The sequence below is a fragment of the Pleurodeles waltl genome, chromosome 3_1 (genome assembly GCF_031143425.1).
Source record: "Pleurodeles waltl isolate 20211129_DDA chromosome 3_1, aPleWal1.hap1.20221129, whole genome shotgun sequence".
NCBI classification, from domain to species: Eukaryota; Metazoa; Chordata; class Amphibia; order Caudata; family Salamandridae; genus Pleurodeles; species Pleurodeles waltl.
In genome coordinates this window covers 34405546-34424756 of record NC_090440.1, presented here as the reverse complement: position 1 = coordinate 34424756, position 19211 = coordinate 34405546, and the positions used below count along the sequence as shown (strand labels likewise).

General features: G+C 51.2%; 1 protein-coding gene across 1 annotated transcript in view; it reads left to right on the top strand.

The window, feature by feature from the left end:
- Window positions 1–241: 241 nt before the first annotated feature.
- LOC138283277 (embryonic protein UVS.2-like) overlaps window positions 242–19211 on the top strand; it is an 88282-nt gene continuing 69312 nt past the window's right edge. Inside the window, 4 exon segments of the mRNA XM_069221299.1 lie at window positions 242–305; window positions 11793–11933; window positions 12034–12151; window positions 18179–18354. Coding sequence (XP_069077400.1) covers window positions 242–305; window positions 11793–11933; window positions 12034–12151; window positions 18179–18354 — 499 coding nt within the window.

Sequence of the window (19211 nt, the reverse complement as noted above, 5' to 3'; positions counted from 1 at the left end):
CTCAGGCCCTCTCATCGCGCTGCACTCTGTTTCATGATAGTTAGCTGTGACCTTGAGACTAGACGTCTTGGAAATCATCACCAAAGAGAACCAAGGTAAGAGGAAACCTCAGGCTTCTGGGTGCTAGACTTTGTCACATGATATTCAGTTGTGACCATGAGACCCAACGTCTTCGAAATCATCACCAGAGAGAATAATGGTGAGATGAACATTCAGACTTCTGGGCGCTAGACTTTGTTAAATGATATTCAGCTGTGACTCTGAGACACAAGACGTCTTCGAGATTATCACCAAAGGGAATCAAGGTAAGAGCAAACTTCAGGGCCTCTGGGCGCAGCACAGTATTACACAGGAGTGAGCTGTGCCCATGTGCACAGGCATCTTCGAGCTCACTAAAGAGCACCATGGAAATAGAAACCCTAAAGGGCGTCTAGGAGTGAACAATGTTCAGCAATAGTCAGCAGAGCCTCTGAGCCCAGACTTGTTTGAGATCATCACCAAAGAGAATCAAGGTAAGAGCAAACTTCAGGGCCTCTGGGCGCTACATGCTGCTGCTACACGATATTCAGCTGTGCCCTTGATCCAAGCCATCTTCGAGATCAAAATGGAACCTACGTAAGAGCAAATCTCAGGGCTTCTAGGCGCTTTGTTAAACAATTGCGGTGACCCTGAGCCCAGATCTTCGAGGTCATCACCAAGGGAACAAGCGTAACAGAAAACCCCAGGGCCTCATTGCACTACATTGTGTTACACAACAGTCAGTCGAGCCCCTGAGCCCAGACTTCTTCGAGATCACCAAAGGGAAACAAGGTGAGAGACTGCCCAGGTACTTTCAAACACAAAGAGCTGAAACACAAGACACGTGCTAGAGAAGCCAAGCGACTCTGACATATTCGGGGGCATCACAAATGATCTGGAATTTCCTTATGGGATGCTTAACAAATCTGTCATTGAGTCTGGAGCTCCCTCCAACTACTCCCCTGGAAGGTGAGAACTTGGGAAACGTTTCTTGGTGCTCTGATCGGACATCTACTGAGTGTGCAACTTACTAGAGCCATTGTGTGCACAAACCATTCAGTTCACACTGGTGAAACTTCTGGCGCTAGTGAGCTATCTAGGACTTCAACTAAATGGAGCTCAAACACATCACTACCAAGGCCATTGAATCCATAAACACATGTTGAAGCTCGTACGGTTTAAAAAAGTCAAAAGGGGCGGCTTCTGGTCAGGGCTGGCTTTAGCGCTGGTGGAGCCCTGTGCAACAGTCTTTTTAGGCGCCCCCCCACCCTATGACCACCTCCTCGGATTCACTCACTACCACCCAGCAAATTTGCCCCTCGCCTCCCAAAAGCCCAGTGGCGTAACAAAGGCCCCCGCAGCCCCAGCTGTGGTGGGGGGCAGCTCCAGGGGGCCCCCTCAACACCGTACACAGTGCAGCAGTGTCAGGCCCTTGACTGGGTGCAGGAAGGAAAGGGCCTCCCACAGGTACTTTGCAGGGGGACGTCCCCTCAGTTTCGTTACGCCACTGCCATAGCCCTTGCACGTACATTCATTTGCTTTAAAGCACATGTAAAGGCTGGCTTTTCTAAACCACTCAGCTATCCACATAAAATATAGATCTGTTCTTTGCAGCAGGCACACTAACCCTCTACGCTACTTTATGGCGAGTCAAAGCTGCCCCTAGACTCTCTCTAGCAGCAACATTAATCACAAGAGGTATCGTGGCATTTTAATTGCTTCTTGAAGGCTGGAGCACAAGGAACTTTTCAGCAGGTGCTTTTAAATCGCAAGTTTGGAAAGGTATTGCTAAACCCAGCGCCCCACTGAGGTCAGCGCCCCCCCTGAATTCAGGCCAGCACCCAGAGCGGCTGCACCGTTCAGACCGCCCAAAAGCTGGCCCTGCTTCTGGACTTTCCTCCTGAGGTGGCCACTCTAGTGCCGCGACAGCTTGGCAGCCACCCCCATGAGAGCCGTGCCCCTAAGCACGTCCCCTGCCTGCTGCCCCTAGCCCTTCTGTCATTTGATGTGTTCACCCCTAGTCCTTCTGTCATATGACATGTCTAACCCACATACTTCTAAGACAAACACACAGTTGTATCCCCCCAAAAAACAGACGTCACGCTATTTGTCGGAAAAACATGTCTGAAGTTTATACACATTCTGTTATGCAATACACAGGTAAGGTTAACTTATGGGTGATCAACCAGTGCAGCGCCTTTTAGGACTAACGCTGACACCCATCCAGAACCAATTTCAAGCCTCCCAGCATCACAGTGATGTCTTATTAGCCATCCGGTGCTGTGTATTTTGCACTGGGGCTGCAGCCCCACACATTTTAATGTTTGCTGGACCAGTGCCACCACGCAGCGAGGGAATGTAGGAAGGTACCATCTTGCCTGGTATGTTACCCCCATTTTTACTTGTGTGTATGCTTGTTTTTGCCTGCCTCACTGGGATCCTGCTAGCCAGGACCCCAGTGCTCATAACTTGTGCCCTGTATGTGTTCCCTGTGTGGTGCCTAACTGTATCACTGAAGCTATGCTAACCAGAACATCAGTGTTTATGCTCTCTCTGCTTTTTAAATTGTCACTGCAGGCTAGTGACCATTTACACCAATTCTAATTGGCACACTGGAACATCCTTATAATTCCCTAGTATATGGTACCTAGGTATCCAGGGTATTGGGGTTCCAGGAAATCCCTATTGGCTGCAGCATTTCTTTTGCCACCCATAGGGAGCTCTGACAATTCTTACACAGGCCTGCCACTGCAGCCTGAGAGAAATAACGTCTGCGTTATTTGACAGCAATTTTACTCTGCACTTAAGTAACTTATAAGTCACCTATATGTCTAACCCTCACTTAGTGAAGGTTAGGTGCAAAGTTACTAAGTGTGAGGGCACCCTGGCACTAGCCAAGGTGCCCCCACATTGTTCAGGGCAATTTCCCCGGACTTTGTGAGTGCGGGGACACCATTACACGTGTGAACTACATATAGGTCAATACCTATGTGTAGCTTCACAATGGTAACTCCGAACATGGCCATGTAACATGTCTAAGATCATGGAATTGTCCCCCCAAGCCAAATTTAGTATTGGGGTGCCAATCCCATGCATCCCCGGGGCTCCAGCATGGACCCCAGGTACTGCCAAACTAACTCTCTGGGGTTTTCTCTGCAGCCACAGCTGCTGCCAACCCTCAGGCAGGTTTCCTCTGAGAGAGGGTGTTACACCCTCTCTCTTTGGAAATATGTGTTAAGGGCCTGAGAGGATTAGCCTCTCCTGGCCTCTGGAAATGCTTTGAAGGGCACAGATGGTGCTCTCCTTGCATAAACCAGTCTACACCGGTTCAGCGATCCCCCAGCCCCTTCTCTGGCGCGAAACTGGACAAAGGAAAGGGGAGTGACTACTCCCCTGTCCATCACCACCCCAGGGGTGGTGTCCAGAGCTCCTCCAGTGTGTCCCAAACCTCTGCCATCTTGAATGCAGAGGTGTGAGGGCACAATGGAGACCTCTGAGTGGCCAGTGCCAGCAGGTGACGTCAGAGACCCCTTCTGATAGGCTCTTACCTGGTTAGGTAGCCAATCCTCCTCTGAGGGTTATTTAGGGTCTGTCCTGTGGGTTTCTCTTCAGATAACGATTGCAAGAGCACGCTAGAGTTCCTCTGCACTTCTCTCTTCGACTTCTGCCAAGGATCGACCGCTGACTGCTCCAGGAAGCCTGCAAAACCGCAACAAAGTAGCAAGAAGACTACCAGCAACATTGTAGCGCCTAATCCTGACGACTTTCTCAACTGTTTCATGGTGGTGCATGTTCTGAGGGCTGTCTGCCTTCACCCTGCACTGGAAGCCAAGAAGAAATCTCCCGTGGGTCAACAGAATTTTCCCCCTGCCAACGCAAGCACCAAACTTCTGCATCACTGGTCCTCTGGGTCCCCTCTCATCTTGATGAGCGTGGTCCCTGGAACAAAGGAGCTGGATCCAAGTGACCCCGATAGTCCAGTGGTCCTTCTGTCCAAATTTGGTGGAAGTAAGTCCTTGCCTCCCCACGCCAGACAGTAATCCTGTGTACTGCGTGATCTGCAGCTGCTAGGGCTTCTATGGACTTTTGCAAGGATTCCTTTGTGCACAACACAGCTCAGGTCCCCAGCACTCCGTCCTGCATTGCTCAACTCGCTGAATTGACTTCCGACTTCGTGGGACCCTCTTTTGTTGTGCTGAGATGACTGCCATGCTCAGATTTCTTGAACGCCTATTCAGGTACTTCTGCTGGTGCTGCCTCCTTCTGCATGGGCTCTCTCTGTTGCTGAGTGCCCCCTCTGTCTCCTCCTCCAAGGGGTGACCTCCTGGTTCTTCCTGGGCCCTGGCAGCACCCAAAATCTTCAACCGCGACTCTTGCAGCTAGCAAGGCTTGTTTGCGGTCTTTCTGCGTGAAAACCACTCTGCATCCTCCAGCACACCGTGGGACATCCTCTGACCAAAGGAGAAGTTCCTGGCACCTTGCATTGTTGCAGAATCCTTGGCTTCTTCTGCCCGGAGGCAGCCCTTTTGCACCTTCATCCGGGGTTTAGTGGGCTCCTGCCCCCCCTGGACACTTGTGTGACTCTTGGACTTGGTCCCCTTCCTTTGCAGGTCCTCAGGTCCAGGAATCCGTCTTCAGCGCTTTGCAGTCAGTTGTTGTATTTGCAGAATCCCCTATCTCAACTTTACTGTCTTTCTGGGGTAGTACGGTAACTTTACTCCTACTTTTCATGGTCTTGGGGTGGGGTATCTTGGACACCCTTAGTGTTTTCTTACACTCCCAGTGACCCTCTTCACACTACACTAGGCCTGGGGTCCCTTCGTGGTTCACATTCCACTTTTGGAGTATATGGTTTGTGTTGCCCCTAGGCCTATTGTCTCCTATTGCATTCTATCGTGTTCTACAGTGTTTGCACTACTTTTCTAAGTATTTTACTTACCTGATTTTGGTTTGTGTGTATATTTTGTGTATTTTACTTACCTCCTAAGGGAGTATATCCTCTGAGATACTTTTGGCATATTGTCACTAAAATAAAGTACCTTTATTTTTAGTATCTCTGAGTATTGTGTTTTTTTATGATATAGTGCTATATGATATAAGTGGTATAGTAGGAGCTTGTCTCCTAGTTCAGCCTAAGCTGCTCTGCTATAGCTACCTCTATCATCCTAAGCTGCTAGAACACTACTAATCTACTAATAAGGCATAACTGGACCTGGCACAAGGTGTAAGTACCACTAGGTACCCACTATAAGCCAGGCCAGCCTCCTAAAGGGAAGGTCAACCTCCAGCTGTCAGGATAGCAGCTGTCCCTGGCCGGATGAAGGGATCACCATCACATTCTTCTCATGGCCCCCTACGGCCTGAGGATGTCCTATTTAGCTGTCCCATCTCCATCTGATGGGGTATTATTCTCATTTCTATTAGGATCACCCGTGAGACCCTCCATGGCTTGGGGTGGCCTACCGGGACCCTGAGTCCCCACCTGTGTAACTTTAGGGTTCATTCACCGCAACCAAACAATTTCAGGGACCACTAAATATTTCTTGCAAACACTTCATGGCCCAAGTCTGATAGGTGCACCCCACCCTGTGCAAAGTAGCGGGGTGACCTGGTGCAGAGCGGGCCATGGTGCACCCCATACTGTGAACATAGCTGGGTGACCCGGGGCAGAGCGGGCCACGGTGCACCCCATCCTGTGAAAGTAGCTGGGTGACCTGGCACAGAGCGGGCCACGGTGCACCCCATCCTGTGAAAGTAGCCAGGTGACCCGGCGCAGAGCGGGCCACGGTGCACCCCATCCTGTGAAAGTAGCCGGGTGACCCGGGGCTGAGCGGGCCACGGTGCAACCCATCCTGTGAAAGTAGCCGGGTGACCCGGCGCAGAGCGGGCCTCGGTGCACCCCATCCTGTGAAAGTAGCCGGGTGACCCAGGGTTGAGCGGGCCACGGTGCACCCCATCCTGTGAAAGTAGCCGGGTGATCCGGGGCTGAGCGGGCCAGGCCTCACAATGTCGGATCCTGAGCTCCTCATGAACTTCTGCTTTGTTGCATTCACCTTCTCCTTGAAGCTTCCACTGCTGAGTGTGACCGGATCCCCCCCCCCCATTCACCCCTGGGCGATCATCTCAGACCAAGTTATGTCTCAGAGATCCAGCTCAACTCTCATTTCATGGAGCAGCTTGGCATGTTGAAGCTCATAAAGTTTAAAAAAGAAAAGAGTGGAGAGTTCTTGACTTTCCTCCTGAGGAGAGCCCCTTAGTGTCCGGGGTAGCTTGGAAGCCACCCCCATGACAGCTGTGGCCCCTAACCACATCCCCTGCCCCATTGCCATCAGTCCACCCCAAGGCATGGAAACCTTCCTCACGCCGTCAACCTTCTGCGGTGAGCTCTCCCCTTGTACACTGCCCTGGTGCATCAGCACCCCTAATACTCCCTGACCCTCACCGATATTGCCCCTGCCCCAGTTATGCCACACCTGTTTGTTGGGTGTTGAGTTGAAAGCGTCCTTCGAGGCTTCACCTTCTCTGGCTCTTCAATGGGCTTTTCCTGTCTGCTCACTGACTCCCAGGCCCAGGGTTAAAAACCTGACGTTTGCTAGGGATAAAACATGGGAGCCCCAGCATCCTGCGCCATCTAGCGGTAGGGCATTGTAGGTGACTTCATTAATGCACAGATCAGGCTTGCTGGAGTTATCTATATATAGATGCATCAGGAGTGATGGACCCAGAAGAGCATGGGGTCTGATGCCTCATGTCACCTGTGTCCGCCGCCCACTGACACTCCTGCTCACTGAGTCCCAGTATCCCAACTCGTCAGTGAGTCACAGCTCAACCCCCTGCTCACCAAGCTTCCGCGTCAAACTGCTTGCTGAGTCACAGTACCCCAGTACCTGCTCACTGAGCTCCGGTGCCCCACCTGCTCACTGTGTCCCAGTGTCAACCTGCTCATTGAATGAGAGTACCCCATTAGCTGCTCACTGATCTCCGGTGCCCCACCTGCTCACTGTGTCCCAGTGTCAACCCCCTTGATGAGTCACAGGATCCGACCACCTGCTCACTGAGTCACAGGATTCCACAACCTGATTATTGAGTCCCAGTGTCATCCTGCTCGTTGCGTCACAGGATCCCACTACCTGCTCACTGAGCTCGCTGGCCAGCCTGCTCACTGAATACAGGATCCCTCTACCTGATCACTGAGTCCCAGTGTCATCCTGCTCACTTAGCCACAGTGCCCCACCTGCTCACTGTGTCCCAGTGTCAACCTCCTTGATGAGTCACAGGATCACACTACCCGCTCACTGAGCTCCGATGCCCCTCCTGCTCACAGTGTCCCAGGGTCAACCTCCTCGCTGGGTCACAGGATCCCACTACCCTCTCACTGAGCTCCAGATCCACACCAACCCTAACACCACCCTCAGAGGAACCCTCATCTACAGACCCCCTGGACCACGGCCTCAGTTCTGCGACTCCATCGCCGACCTTGTCAACAGGCACGCCCTAGCCTCCGCCGACTACGCCCTCCTCGGCGACCTGAACTTTCACCTGGAGAATAACAACTACCCCAACTCCACCACCCTAATCAACAACCTTGCCACCCTCGGACTCAGACAACTCGTCACTACCCCAACACACTCTGCTGGTGCCCCACCTGCTCACTGAGTCACAGTACCCCACTAACCTCTTACTGAGGTCTCATGCCACACGTGCTTGCTGAGTAACAGTACCCAAATACCTGCTCACTGAGCTTCAATGTCCCTCGTGCTCACTGTGTCCCTGTGCCAACCTCCTCGCTGGGTCACAGGATCCCACTACCTGCTCACTGAGCCATGGTGCCCCACCTGCTAACTGAACTCTAGTGTCATCCTGCTCACTGTGTCACATTACCCCACTGCCTGCTCACTGAGTCACAGTACGCAACTACCTGCTCACTCGGTCACAGGATCCCACTACCTGAGTCACAGTGTCTTCCTGTTCACTGAGTCCCAGATTCCCATTACCTGCTCAAGTCAAGTTGCTCACTGAGTCACAGGATCCCATTACCTGCTCACTGAGTCACAGTACGCCAGTACCTGCTCACTGAGTCACAGTACCCCACTACCTTCTTACTGAGGTCTCGTGCCACACCTGCTTGCTGAGTCACAGTACCCCATTACCTGCCCACTGAGCTCTGATGCCCCTCCTGCTCACTGTGTCCCAGTGTCAACCTCCTCACTGGGTCACAGGATACGACCACCTGCTCACGGAGCCACGGTCCCCCACCTGCTTACTGAGCTCCGGTGCCCCACCTGCTCACTGTGCTCCAGTGTCAACCTCCTTGATGAGTCACAGGGTCCAACTACCCTCTCACTGAGCTCCGGTTCCCCAACTGCTCACTGAACTCTAGTGTCATCCTGCTCACTGTGTCACATTACCCCACTACCTGCTCACTGAGTCACAGGATCCCACTACCTGCTCACTGAGTCACATTGTCATCCTGTTCACTGAGTTCCAGATTCCCATTGCCTGCTCACCGAGTCCCAGTGTCAAGCTGCTCACTGATTCACAGGATCCCACTACCTGCTTAGTGACCTCTGGTGCCCCACCTGATCACCGAGCTCCTGTGTCAAACTCCTCACTGAGTCACAGTACCCCACTACCTGCTCATTGTGTCACAGTACCCCACTACCTGCTCACTGAGTCACAGGACCCCACTACCTGCTCACTGAGTGACAGGACCCCACTACCTGCTCTGTCCCGCTCACTGAGTCACTGGACCCCACAACCTGCTCACTGAGTCATAGGACCCCACTACCTGCTCCGTCCTGCTCACTGAGTCACAGTACCCCACTACCTGTTCACTGTGTCACAGTACCCCACTACCTGCTCACTGAGTCACAGGACCACAGTACCTTCTCTGTCCTGCTCACTGTCTCACAGGACCACACTACCTGCTCTGTCTTGCTCACTGAGTCACAGTACCCCACTACCTGTTCACTGTGTCACGGTACCCCACTACCTGCTCACCAAGTCACAGGACCCCACAATACCTGCTCTGTCCTGATCACTGAGTCACAGGACCCCACAGCCTGCTCACTGAATCACAGGATCCCACTACCTGCTCACTGGGTCACAGTACCCCACTACCTGCTCACTGAGTCACAGGACCACACTACCTGCTCTGTCCTGCTCACTGAGTCACAGTACCCCACAAACTGCTCACTGAATCACAGGATCCCACTATCTGCTCACTGGGTCACAGTACCCCACTACCTGCTCACTGAGTCACAGTATCCCACTACCTGTTCACTGTGTCACAGTACCTCACTACCTGCTCACTGAGTCACAGGACCACACTACCAGCTCTGTCCTGCTCACCGAGTCACAGTACCCCACAAACTGCTCACTGAATCACAGGATCCCACTACCTGCTCACTGGGTCACAGTACCCCACTACCTGCTCACTGAGTCACAGTATCCCACTACCTGTTCACTGTGTCACAGTACCCCATTACCTGCTCACTGAGTCACAGGACCACACTACCTGCTCTGTTCTGCTCACTGAGTCACAGTACCCCACTACCTGTTCACTGTGTCACAGTACCCCACTACCTGCTCACTGAGTCACAGGACCCCACAATACCTGCTTTGTCCTGCTCATTGAGTCACAGGACCCCACAACCTGCTCACTGGGTCACAGTACCCCACCACCTGCTCACTGAGTCGCAGGACCCTGCTACGTGCTCTGTCCTGCTCACTGAGTCACAGGACCCCACTACCTGCTCACTGGGTCACAGTACCCCACCACCTGCTCACTGAGTCGCAGGACCCCACTACCTGCTCAGTCCTTCTCACTGAGTCACAGGACTCCACTACCTGCTCTGTCCTGCTCACTGAGTCACAGGACCCCAATACCTGCTCACTGAGTCACAGGACCCCACTAACTGCTCACTGGGTCACAGCAACTATGATACTAACCAGGTCGGCTTCCGTCCGGGTCTCACTATGGAAGTGGCAGTGCCCACGGTCTTGAACTACCTATCTGTACATGTTGACTGACAAATCCCTTCCTCCTAGGGCGACCAGATGTTTACAACTAAAAACCGGGACATTTCACAACAATTGAAGTAGAATTACAATATCACATCGCAGAGGGGCACAGAGTGACTTCAAAGGCAGCGCTCACCAAAGGCACTGAGACAGAAGCACTCAAGAGAATATATTAATTACAGCGTTTTCGCAGACTGTCATGTGTGCTAAATACATTGATTTCTGAAAAGACTGGTATCTCTTCCTGCCCTGGAACTCACAGAGCTTGTTCAGTGGAACCTCTCTTAAAAACCCAGGCCAGGGGCCTAATTTACTGAAATCTACTCGGACTGGTCATCAAAAACCAGGACTATCCGGGCAAATCCGGGGCGCCTGGTCACCCTACTTCCACCATGACTTTATGAGATCTGTCTGCAGATACCAATAGCCCCAAAAGTCTACTAATTAGGAAACAGGAAGTCGGCTTCGCAGGCACCCCCTGAAGTGGTTCACTAATTTTCTGAGGGATCGATCCTTCCAAGCAGCCCTGAAAGAGTGAAGTTTCTCAATCAGAAAATTTGCTTATGGAGTACCCCAGGGCTCCTCTCTCTGTCTCTCTCTCTCTCTCTCTCTCTCTCCTTCTACTGAATATTCAACCCTCTCTTTCCCCCCGCCCACTTTGTTGAACCATGTGGTGGAGAAGTCATATTCTGCTCAAAGGTCACCCAATTCATTCTCAGATTTGATGCCCAGTAGATCAAGCGATGGGGTGCAATAAACAGCTTCTGGCTGTTCCAAGAGCCCCCTGGCCACCTTTGACAACCACATGAGTGTGAGTGGCAGCCAAAAGATGTAACTCCCTTCTTCTCCATTTGAGATCTAACCCTGACCCTGGCAGCTTTAGCAACCATTTAAAAACCCGGCTCTGCTCTTCCAAATAATGACATTACATGCCTTCCAGTTCTTCAGTAGTTGACACTTATCTCAACCTCAAGGAACTTTCTGGGTGAACGTCGGACTTTACACAACAAAATACTAATAGAAATACAAATATCCCTTTACTTACTCATTTAGCCTCAGTGCCCCACCTGCTCACTCAAATTCAGTGCCTCACCTGGTCACTGAAACACAGAGGCCTAAATTTAAAAAGAGCCTCGCGCCACCCCATATGTACAAAGTGGTGCAATACATGCATTTCACCACTTTGTAACCCTTTGCGCTACATTATGCCTGCACCAGGCATAACGTATGCACAGGGAGCGGTCCCTGTTAGGGGCCCCAAACAAATGGTGCAGTGGAATCTTTGAGGATCCACTGCGCCATTTTTCTCATCATTTTTAACGCCTGCTCAGTGCAGGCGTTCAATTCAGGCACACCATTGTTTATAATGGGGCTCTATGAACTTTGCAAGACTAGTGCCAAATTTTTTGGTGCTAATCCTGCAAAGTTCCATGATAGGGTCGGAAATTCTGACACTATTGATCCTAATGTGCGCCATGGTGTGCCGTATCATTAATATGGCACACACTTGGTGGAGTTAGGGGGGCGCAATGGGGTGCAAGAAAAGTGGCACTTCATGTAATCAAGCGCCACTTTTCTGAAACCCACCCCTGCAAAGTGTCCTGTTACTTTCCCTGCTCAGTGAGCCACAGGTTCCTGCCCAATGAGTCCCAGTTCGCCAACTACTCACTGAGTCTACGTTTGTTGCTCTTGTTCCTCTGGTGTGTATATTGATGAACTCTGAACCCTGTCACTGTGTTTCACTGTTGTAGGCACTTCGCAGCTGGTGCGTGAGGGGGACATTGCCATCCAAAAAGGCCGCAGTGCCAGGGTGTGTCCAGACAACAGCTGCTTCTGGCCTAAATCCAGAGATGGGACCGTCCCTGTGCCCTACACCCTCAGCCCCACTTACAGTGAGTTCACTTTCACTCTGAGTTTATCATTTGTGTTTCATAGGTGACTTGGATACATTCTCTGATTTCACACTACCCCCTTCCCTCTGTTGTCCTGCAGGTCCATCAGATGTGGCTGCCATCACAGACGCAATGCTGGAGTTTACAACCTTAACCTGCATCCGCTTTGTGAACCGCACCACTGAGGCAGATTACCTCCGGATCCTGCCTGCGGATGGGTAAGGACATGGCACCTACTGGAGTTGGAGCCTTACCTCACCTGAACACCAGGCAGGGCTCGAGCACACAGGTTAGGCATGAATGGGTGCGTTACCTGATTACCCCTTATGTCAAAACACTTCCAGTCCATGAAGTTCTTACATGGAATGTGGGCTGTCATTGATGAACCTTCCACAGACTCAAGATCCTCAGGGCCAGATTTACAAGGCCCTAGCGCCTCCTTGCGCCACACTATTGTCATTTTATTTTTTACGCTAATGTGGCTCAAGGAGGCAATTTTCGCCGCACTATATTTACAAAGTGGCTCAACGCATGCATTCTGCCACTTTGTGACCTCTTGTGCCACATTATGTCTGCATCAGGCATAATGTATGCCAAGGGAGCATTCCGGTGTTGGGGTGCCGCAACAATTGTGCAGTGAAATCTACAAGATTTCACTGCTCGGTTTTTGGTGTTATTTTTAACGCCCGCTCCAAGCAGTCATTAAAATGATGCTCCCATATTAACCTATGGGCCTCCTTGCACTTTGCTCCACTAGCGGCAACATTTTTGATGCTAGTGGAGCAAAGGGCCACAATTGCGTCAGAAATTATGACGCTATTGGCCTAACAACCGCCATGATGCACCATATTGTAAATACTGTGCACACATAGGTGGTCATTATGACCCTGGCGGTATTACAACCGCAGGGCCAAAACGATGGGAGCACCGCCAACAGGCTGGCGGTGCCTCGCAGCGTATTTTGACGGCAGCGGTAGCGCCGCGGTCGCACCGCCGGGGCCGGCGGTTTCCCGCCGTTTTAGCCCCGGCGGTGATAATCCGCCAGGGCAGCGCTGCAAGCAGCGCTGCCCTGGGGATTATGACTTCCCTACCGCCAGCCTGTTTCTGGCGGTTTGCACCGCCAGGAAGAGGCTGGAGGTAAGGGGAGTTCTGGGGCCCATGGGGGCCCCTGCACTGCCCATGCCACTGGCATGGGCAGTGCAGGGGCCCCCTAACAGGGCCCCGTGCAGCTTTTCACTGTCTGCATAGCAGACAGTGAAAGCGCGACGGGTGCAACTGCACCCGTCGCACGGCCGCAACACCGCCGGCTCCATTAGGAGCCGGCTCCTATGTTGCGGCCCAGCGGGATGTTGTAATGGGGACCAAGGGAGTGCGGCCGCATTGGCGGCCGCACAGCGGTTACAGCTTGGCGGGTGGCGTTAGCCGCCCCCAATGTTGTAATGACCCCCATAGTGTCGTTAGGTGGGACAGGGGAGACGCAAGCAAACTGGCACATCAGTACTGATGCACCAGTTTCTTGTAAACCTGGCCCTCGGTGTTGAGCGGTACACGTCGGGAGCTTTCACTACTGGTTGCGTCTGGAGCTGTGGACTCTGAGTGCTGGACTGTCCAAATGGAGGTAGCTCTCACTGTGGGATGCTAACTGGGCTGTGGACTCTTAGAAGTGGATGCTCACTGTGGGATGCTCCCTGGGCTGTGGACTCTCGGTGGTGGACTGTCCACAGGCAGGGTTCGCTCACTGTGGGATGCTCCCTAGGTTGTGGACTCTTGGTGTTGGACTGTCCACAGGCAGGGAGCTCCCACTGAGGGATGCTAAGTGGGCTGTGGACTCTCTGGGGCTTATTTACAAGCCCAGTGCGCCACCGGTGGGCACTTTTTATGATGCATCAGTGGCGCATAGTGCAGAGACATATCTACAAGGCCACGCAAAGCCACTTTGTGTGACTTTCTATGGCCTTGTAGATATTGTTTAAGACAACGCAGCACAAGTCTGCTGCGCACATAGAAAGAGGAAAATGCCTCTCTGGATTATTTATGTGCAGGAAGGAGTCCCTTCCTGCACAAAAACAATCCTGCTGACAACGCAGACATCCTTGCACCATTGTGCAAGGGTTCCTGCATTGGCTCTAGACAGCAATTTGTGTGCCAGCGCAGGGGGAAAAGACAAAAATGCACTGTATCTTGTACATATGGTGCATTTCTGCCCTTTCACTGTGGAGCAGGGTAGTGCAGCAAGGCCACTCTGCCCTGAGCCACGGGGCTTGTAAATATGCCCCTCAGTGCTGGACTGTCTGCAAGTAGGGAGCTCTCACTGTGGAACACTCCATGTACTGTAAACTCTCAGTGATGGGCCTCCCAGGAACTGTAGACCTCAGTGTTGGTCCGTCGACAAGCAGGGAGCTCTCACTGTGGGATGTTTCCTGGGCTGTGGACTCTCAGTGTTGGAACGTCCACAGGCAGGGACTTCTCACTGAGTGATACGTCCTGAGCCCTAAGCTGTGGACACTCACTGCGGGAGGCTCCTTGTACTGTGGTCTCAGCAATGGACCTTCCATAGACTGTAGACCTCAGTGTTGGACCATCGACAGTTAGGGAGCTCACTCTATGAGATGCTTCCTGGGCCCTAAGTTGTGGACTCTCACTGCGGGACACTCCTTATACTGCGGAGTCTCATTGATGGACCTTCAGAGACTGTAGACCTCAGTGTTGGACTGTCAACAGCCACAGAGCTCTCACTGTGGGATGGTCCCAGGGATGTAGAACCTTAGTGTTCTACCATCCACAGACAGGGAGCTCTGACTGTAGGATGGCCCTAGGACTGTGAGGATGGCCCGAGGGCTGGGGAGTGTCAGTGACTGACCTTCCAGAGACTGCAGACGTCAGTGTTGGACTCTCAACAGCCACAGAGCTCTCACTGTGGGATGGTCCCAGGGATGTAGAACCTCAGTGTTCGACCATCCACAGACAGGGAGCTCTGACTGTAGGATGGCCCTAGAGCTGTGGAGTCTCAGTGACTGACCTTCCAGAGACTGCAGACGTCAGTGTTGGGCCATCTAAAGACAGGAAGCTCTCACTGTAGGATGCCTCCCGAGTCCTAAGCTGTGGACTCTCACTGTTGGGCCCTCTCTTGTTCCTTACATTCTCTCCTGCTGGAGTAGGCTTTCTTTAGCTCTCTAATGCTCTCCATATTCCCTCATGTGATTGGTTCTCATTGCTTGCCCCCTACTTTCTGCTTGTCTTTAGCAATATTGATTAGCTTTCTTTCAAAAGTTCAAGAATAATAACATTTATTGACCCCCATTGGGCAACGGCTTTCGATCCGAAGGCTCCACAAATTGTAAGCAGTCTGGTCTTTTGTGTGTTTTCTGAAGCAACCATGTACAAGCCCCAGATGCCTTCCTCTTGCTGAACGCAGGCACCCTTCCACCACATATTGCAGCACACATAGAAAGAAGAAACAACAAGGAGAAATAAAGATATTTCTCCTTGTTGCGCCTGCCCTAGGGAGGCGTACAGTTTTGACGCATTCCCAGATTTACAGATTCTTGTAAATCTGGGAATGCGTCACAATCCAGGGGTGTTACGTGGGGACACCCGCTGCAAGAGCCATGGAACACCTCCGTGACGCAGTGTAAAGCAACACAGCAACTTGCCCTGCGTTGCCTTACACCAAATCTATAAGGCCATGAAAAGCCAAGCCAAGTGGCTTTGTGTGACCTTGTAGCTATGGTCTTGCACTATGCGCTGCCGGTGCGCCACAACAAGTGATGCACCGGTGGCACATGGGGCTTGTAAATATGCCCATGGGTCTTTAAGGGCATATTTACTTTGAATTTGTGTAGAGCAGTGCCACAAGTCTTTTTGCTGTGCTGCCCTACACCAATTCAAAAGGGCAAAAATGCATTTTGGTCCTTTCCCCCTACGCCAGCGCAACATTTTGTGTCTAGTGTTAATGTAAGGTCACTTGCACCATGGTGCATGGGTGTCTGCGTTGTTGGCAGGATTGTTTTTGTGGAGGAAGGAGCACATTTCTGCACAAAAACAATGCAGAGAGGCACTTTTTTCTCTCTCTGTGTGCTGTGCACATACAGAAAGAGGAAACAACGAGGAGAAGTAAAGATATTTCTCCTTGTTGCACCTGCCCTGGGGAGGGGTAAGGTTCTAACACATTCCCAGATCTTAAAGCATGTGTAAATCTGGGAATGTGTATACCTATGAGTGTTGCGTGGGAAAACCTACCGCAACGCCGATGTAACATCCCCGACTCAGAGTAAGGCAAGGCAGTGACTTTCTCTGCCTTGCCTCTCTCTCCATATCTATGAGGCCATAAAAAGCCTTGCAGAGTGACTTTGAGTGGCCTCATAGATATAGTTCTGCAATCAGCGCAGATGGAGCTTCAAAAGAAGTGACGCTTCAGCAGCGCAAGGGGCTCATAAATATGCCCCTAAGTAAACAGGATGTGTGGTACATCCACTCCACCCAGATCTCTCATTTACCAATTGATGTCCAGTACAGTAATGGAAACTCAGGTGCTTTTGTTGGGCAGATGCTTTGGGTCTAGCAGGAAAGGATGTGTATGTGCAAGTCCCCTTAGGAACCACTGGGTTCTGTGAGCTGAGATCCCAGAAGTATGTGTTATTCATCATCACAAAAAAGGACAAAGACAACCTGAAGGCAAACCACTGTTTATTGTAGCTTTGAGCATTCTCTCCACAAGACATCATTAACACCTCAGGTGGTTTCATAGCTACAGAGTGCACTGGTGACATGCCACCCCAACCAGCAAAACCTATACATACTGAAGAATGTAAGGGCAGTCAGAGATGAAAAGCCTCTGCACCTAGGGTGACCACCTGACTCCATGTCAATATGGACACTATTTCCAGTCCTGAACGTTTCATCTACAATTTATTGATTTAATTTGTTAAGCTATTTAGTTGAATTGAAGTAAAGCAATACCACAACACCCAGAATGCATTAGGCTATCACACAAAAGTCCAGGAATTGAAACAATGTCTGTAATGACAAGAAGGGAGGTGGTGACCCTTTCTGCACCTGAAATTAAACCAGCTGCCAGCAACCACCAAACTCTCCATAGCCTGGTACAAAGGGGCTCTGCCTCCTGCCACCCTCTGGTTTGGGTGGGTTGCACCTTGAGACCACTGCTGATGGCAGCAGAACCAATGCTGTGCTTTGGATTGTCAGGAAAAGAAGAAGTGGGTTATGCAATGTAAAGTAACACAGAGCAGTGCCTCAATTTACCCACCATTATAAAAGTCTGCAGGCGTTGCACAACATTGCTCAGCACCGTGCAAGGACCCACTTACTTACTGAGTAAGCACCGGTGTCCCAACAGTGCTCAAATACTGTAAACCCCACAGGTGTAAAAATCAAAGTAGATTATGGACAGACTGGAATAGCTTTCTTTTACTAGCAAGGACTCGAGTCACCACATAGACTACACATTGTCACTGTCAGAGGAACCTTCCGCTAGTGCACAGAGCGGGAGAGAATCCTGTGGTTAAAACTCAGGGTCATATCTATGGGGATTTGGTGCTGGCCAGTGCCCTGCGTCAAAGTGAAAGGGTAAGAATGCGCTGTATCTTGCACCCAGCGCAATCCTGTCCTTTTCCCCTATGCTGGCGCCGTTTCAGCAGCCTAGCGCCAAGTTGCAAGGGTGCCTGCTTTGCATGCAGGATTGTTTCTGTGCAGGAAGGTGTACCTTCCTGCACAAAACAATCCTGTGAGGTTGTTTCCCCATTCTATGTGTGCTGCAGAATACACACACATAGAAATAGGAAAGCATTTATTTCTCCTTGTTGCACCTCCCCGGGGGGAGCGTAAGCTTTTGGCGCATCCCCAGGTTTACAAGGTATTGTAAATCTGAGGATGCTTCAAAATCCATGGGTGTTGCGTGGGAACACCCACCACAATGCCCATGGAGCGCCTCCCTGGCGCAGAGCAAGGCAACGCAGCAATTTGTGCTGCCTTGACTTACTTCATATCTACGAGACCATTCAAAGACTTGCAAATTGGCTTTGTGTGACCTCATAAATATGATTTAAATATTTGCCCTGCCGTTCTGTCAGAATAAGTAACGCAATGGCGGCGAAAGGAGCTTGTAAATTTGCCACTCAGTTTATAGTGGCTCTGTTGTCTTGCATGGGGTAGTATTGTAATATGCTTACTCCACAGGTGCCATTGAAGTGATTTATGGATCTCTCTTGTCCATCTTCCCCTCCTAGGTGCTGGTCGTACATCGGAAAGACTGGGGGAGGTCAGGAGGTATCTCTCTCCGGGCGATGTATGTCGAAAGGAACCATCCAGCATGAGCTGAACCATGCCCTAGGATTCTACCACGAGCAGAACCGCAGCGACCGTAACAACTATGTGACCATCATGACGGAGAATATCTTGCCTGGTCAGTGACACCTCCTGGGCTCCACTTACCACAGAGCAGGAAAACATATCACACCTCAGACTCACATGTCAAAACCCTTTTCCGAGGGCAATGGGGCAAGCAGGAGTTACTAGTCTCCACCGGTTGAGTTGAGGCCTTTTACTCCTGATATCCCAAGACCTGACCTACTATGGCTCCTAAGTAACTTGCCCATGCTCTTTGCCTTTCAGCACTTGACTATCAGTGGTAGAGCAGTCCAGGACTCTGTCAATGGGAGGTAGGAGTGAGGCATAAACAGGCTCAAGATTCAACGTACACATAGTAATGGCAATAAGATGTTTGTCCAGCCAAATACTTGCCTATATGAAAAAAGGAGTATTTTAACGTGCTCGCACAAAGTGTAGAATCAACACACTAAGTAATTCTGAGTCTCTTAGGCACACTAGCATCATCTTGCGGTGTTTACCCAAGTCTCTTCTACATGTTCTAGTGAGGCTGGTTATTCCATATTTAAACCTGAATGTGCTGTTCAGATTCTGTCCACGCTAGTCCTCACGCGACAACGTATATCTTTGGCCTTAAGAGTCAACTTCAGCAGTGCAACCCGTTAAGTTCATGCAAGTCCCCAGCAGGTCTCATGGACTTGATCAGTCTTACCCAGCCTAATGGTAGCCGGCAAGTGCAAGAGGACTGTGGCGCGTGTTTGTGGACTCTGGTCTCCTGATGCTGAGGGTGACCTCTCGTGATCTCTCCCCGATTACACTTCACTCCGCCATCAGTCTTCGGTCGGCCTGTTTCGATGTCAGAAGTCTTACTCTGCTGCTCCTGCTGCACTTACTTAATAGTAGTCCCCACCTCATACCTACATGTTACAGACT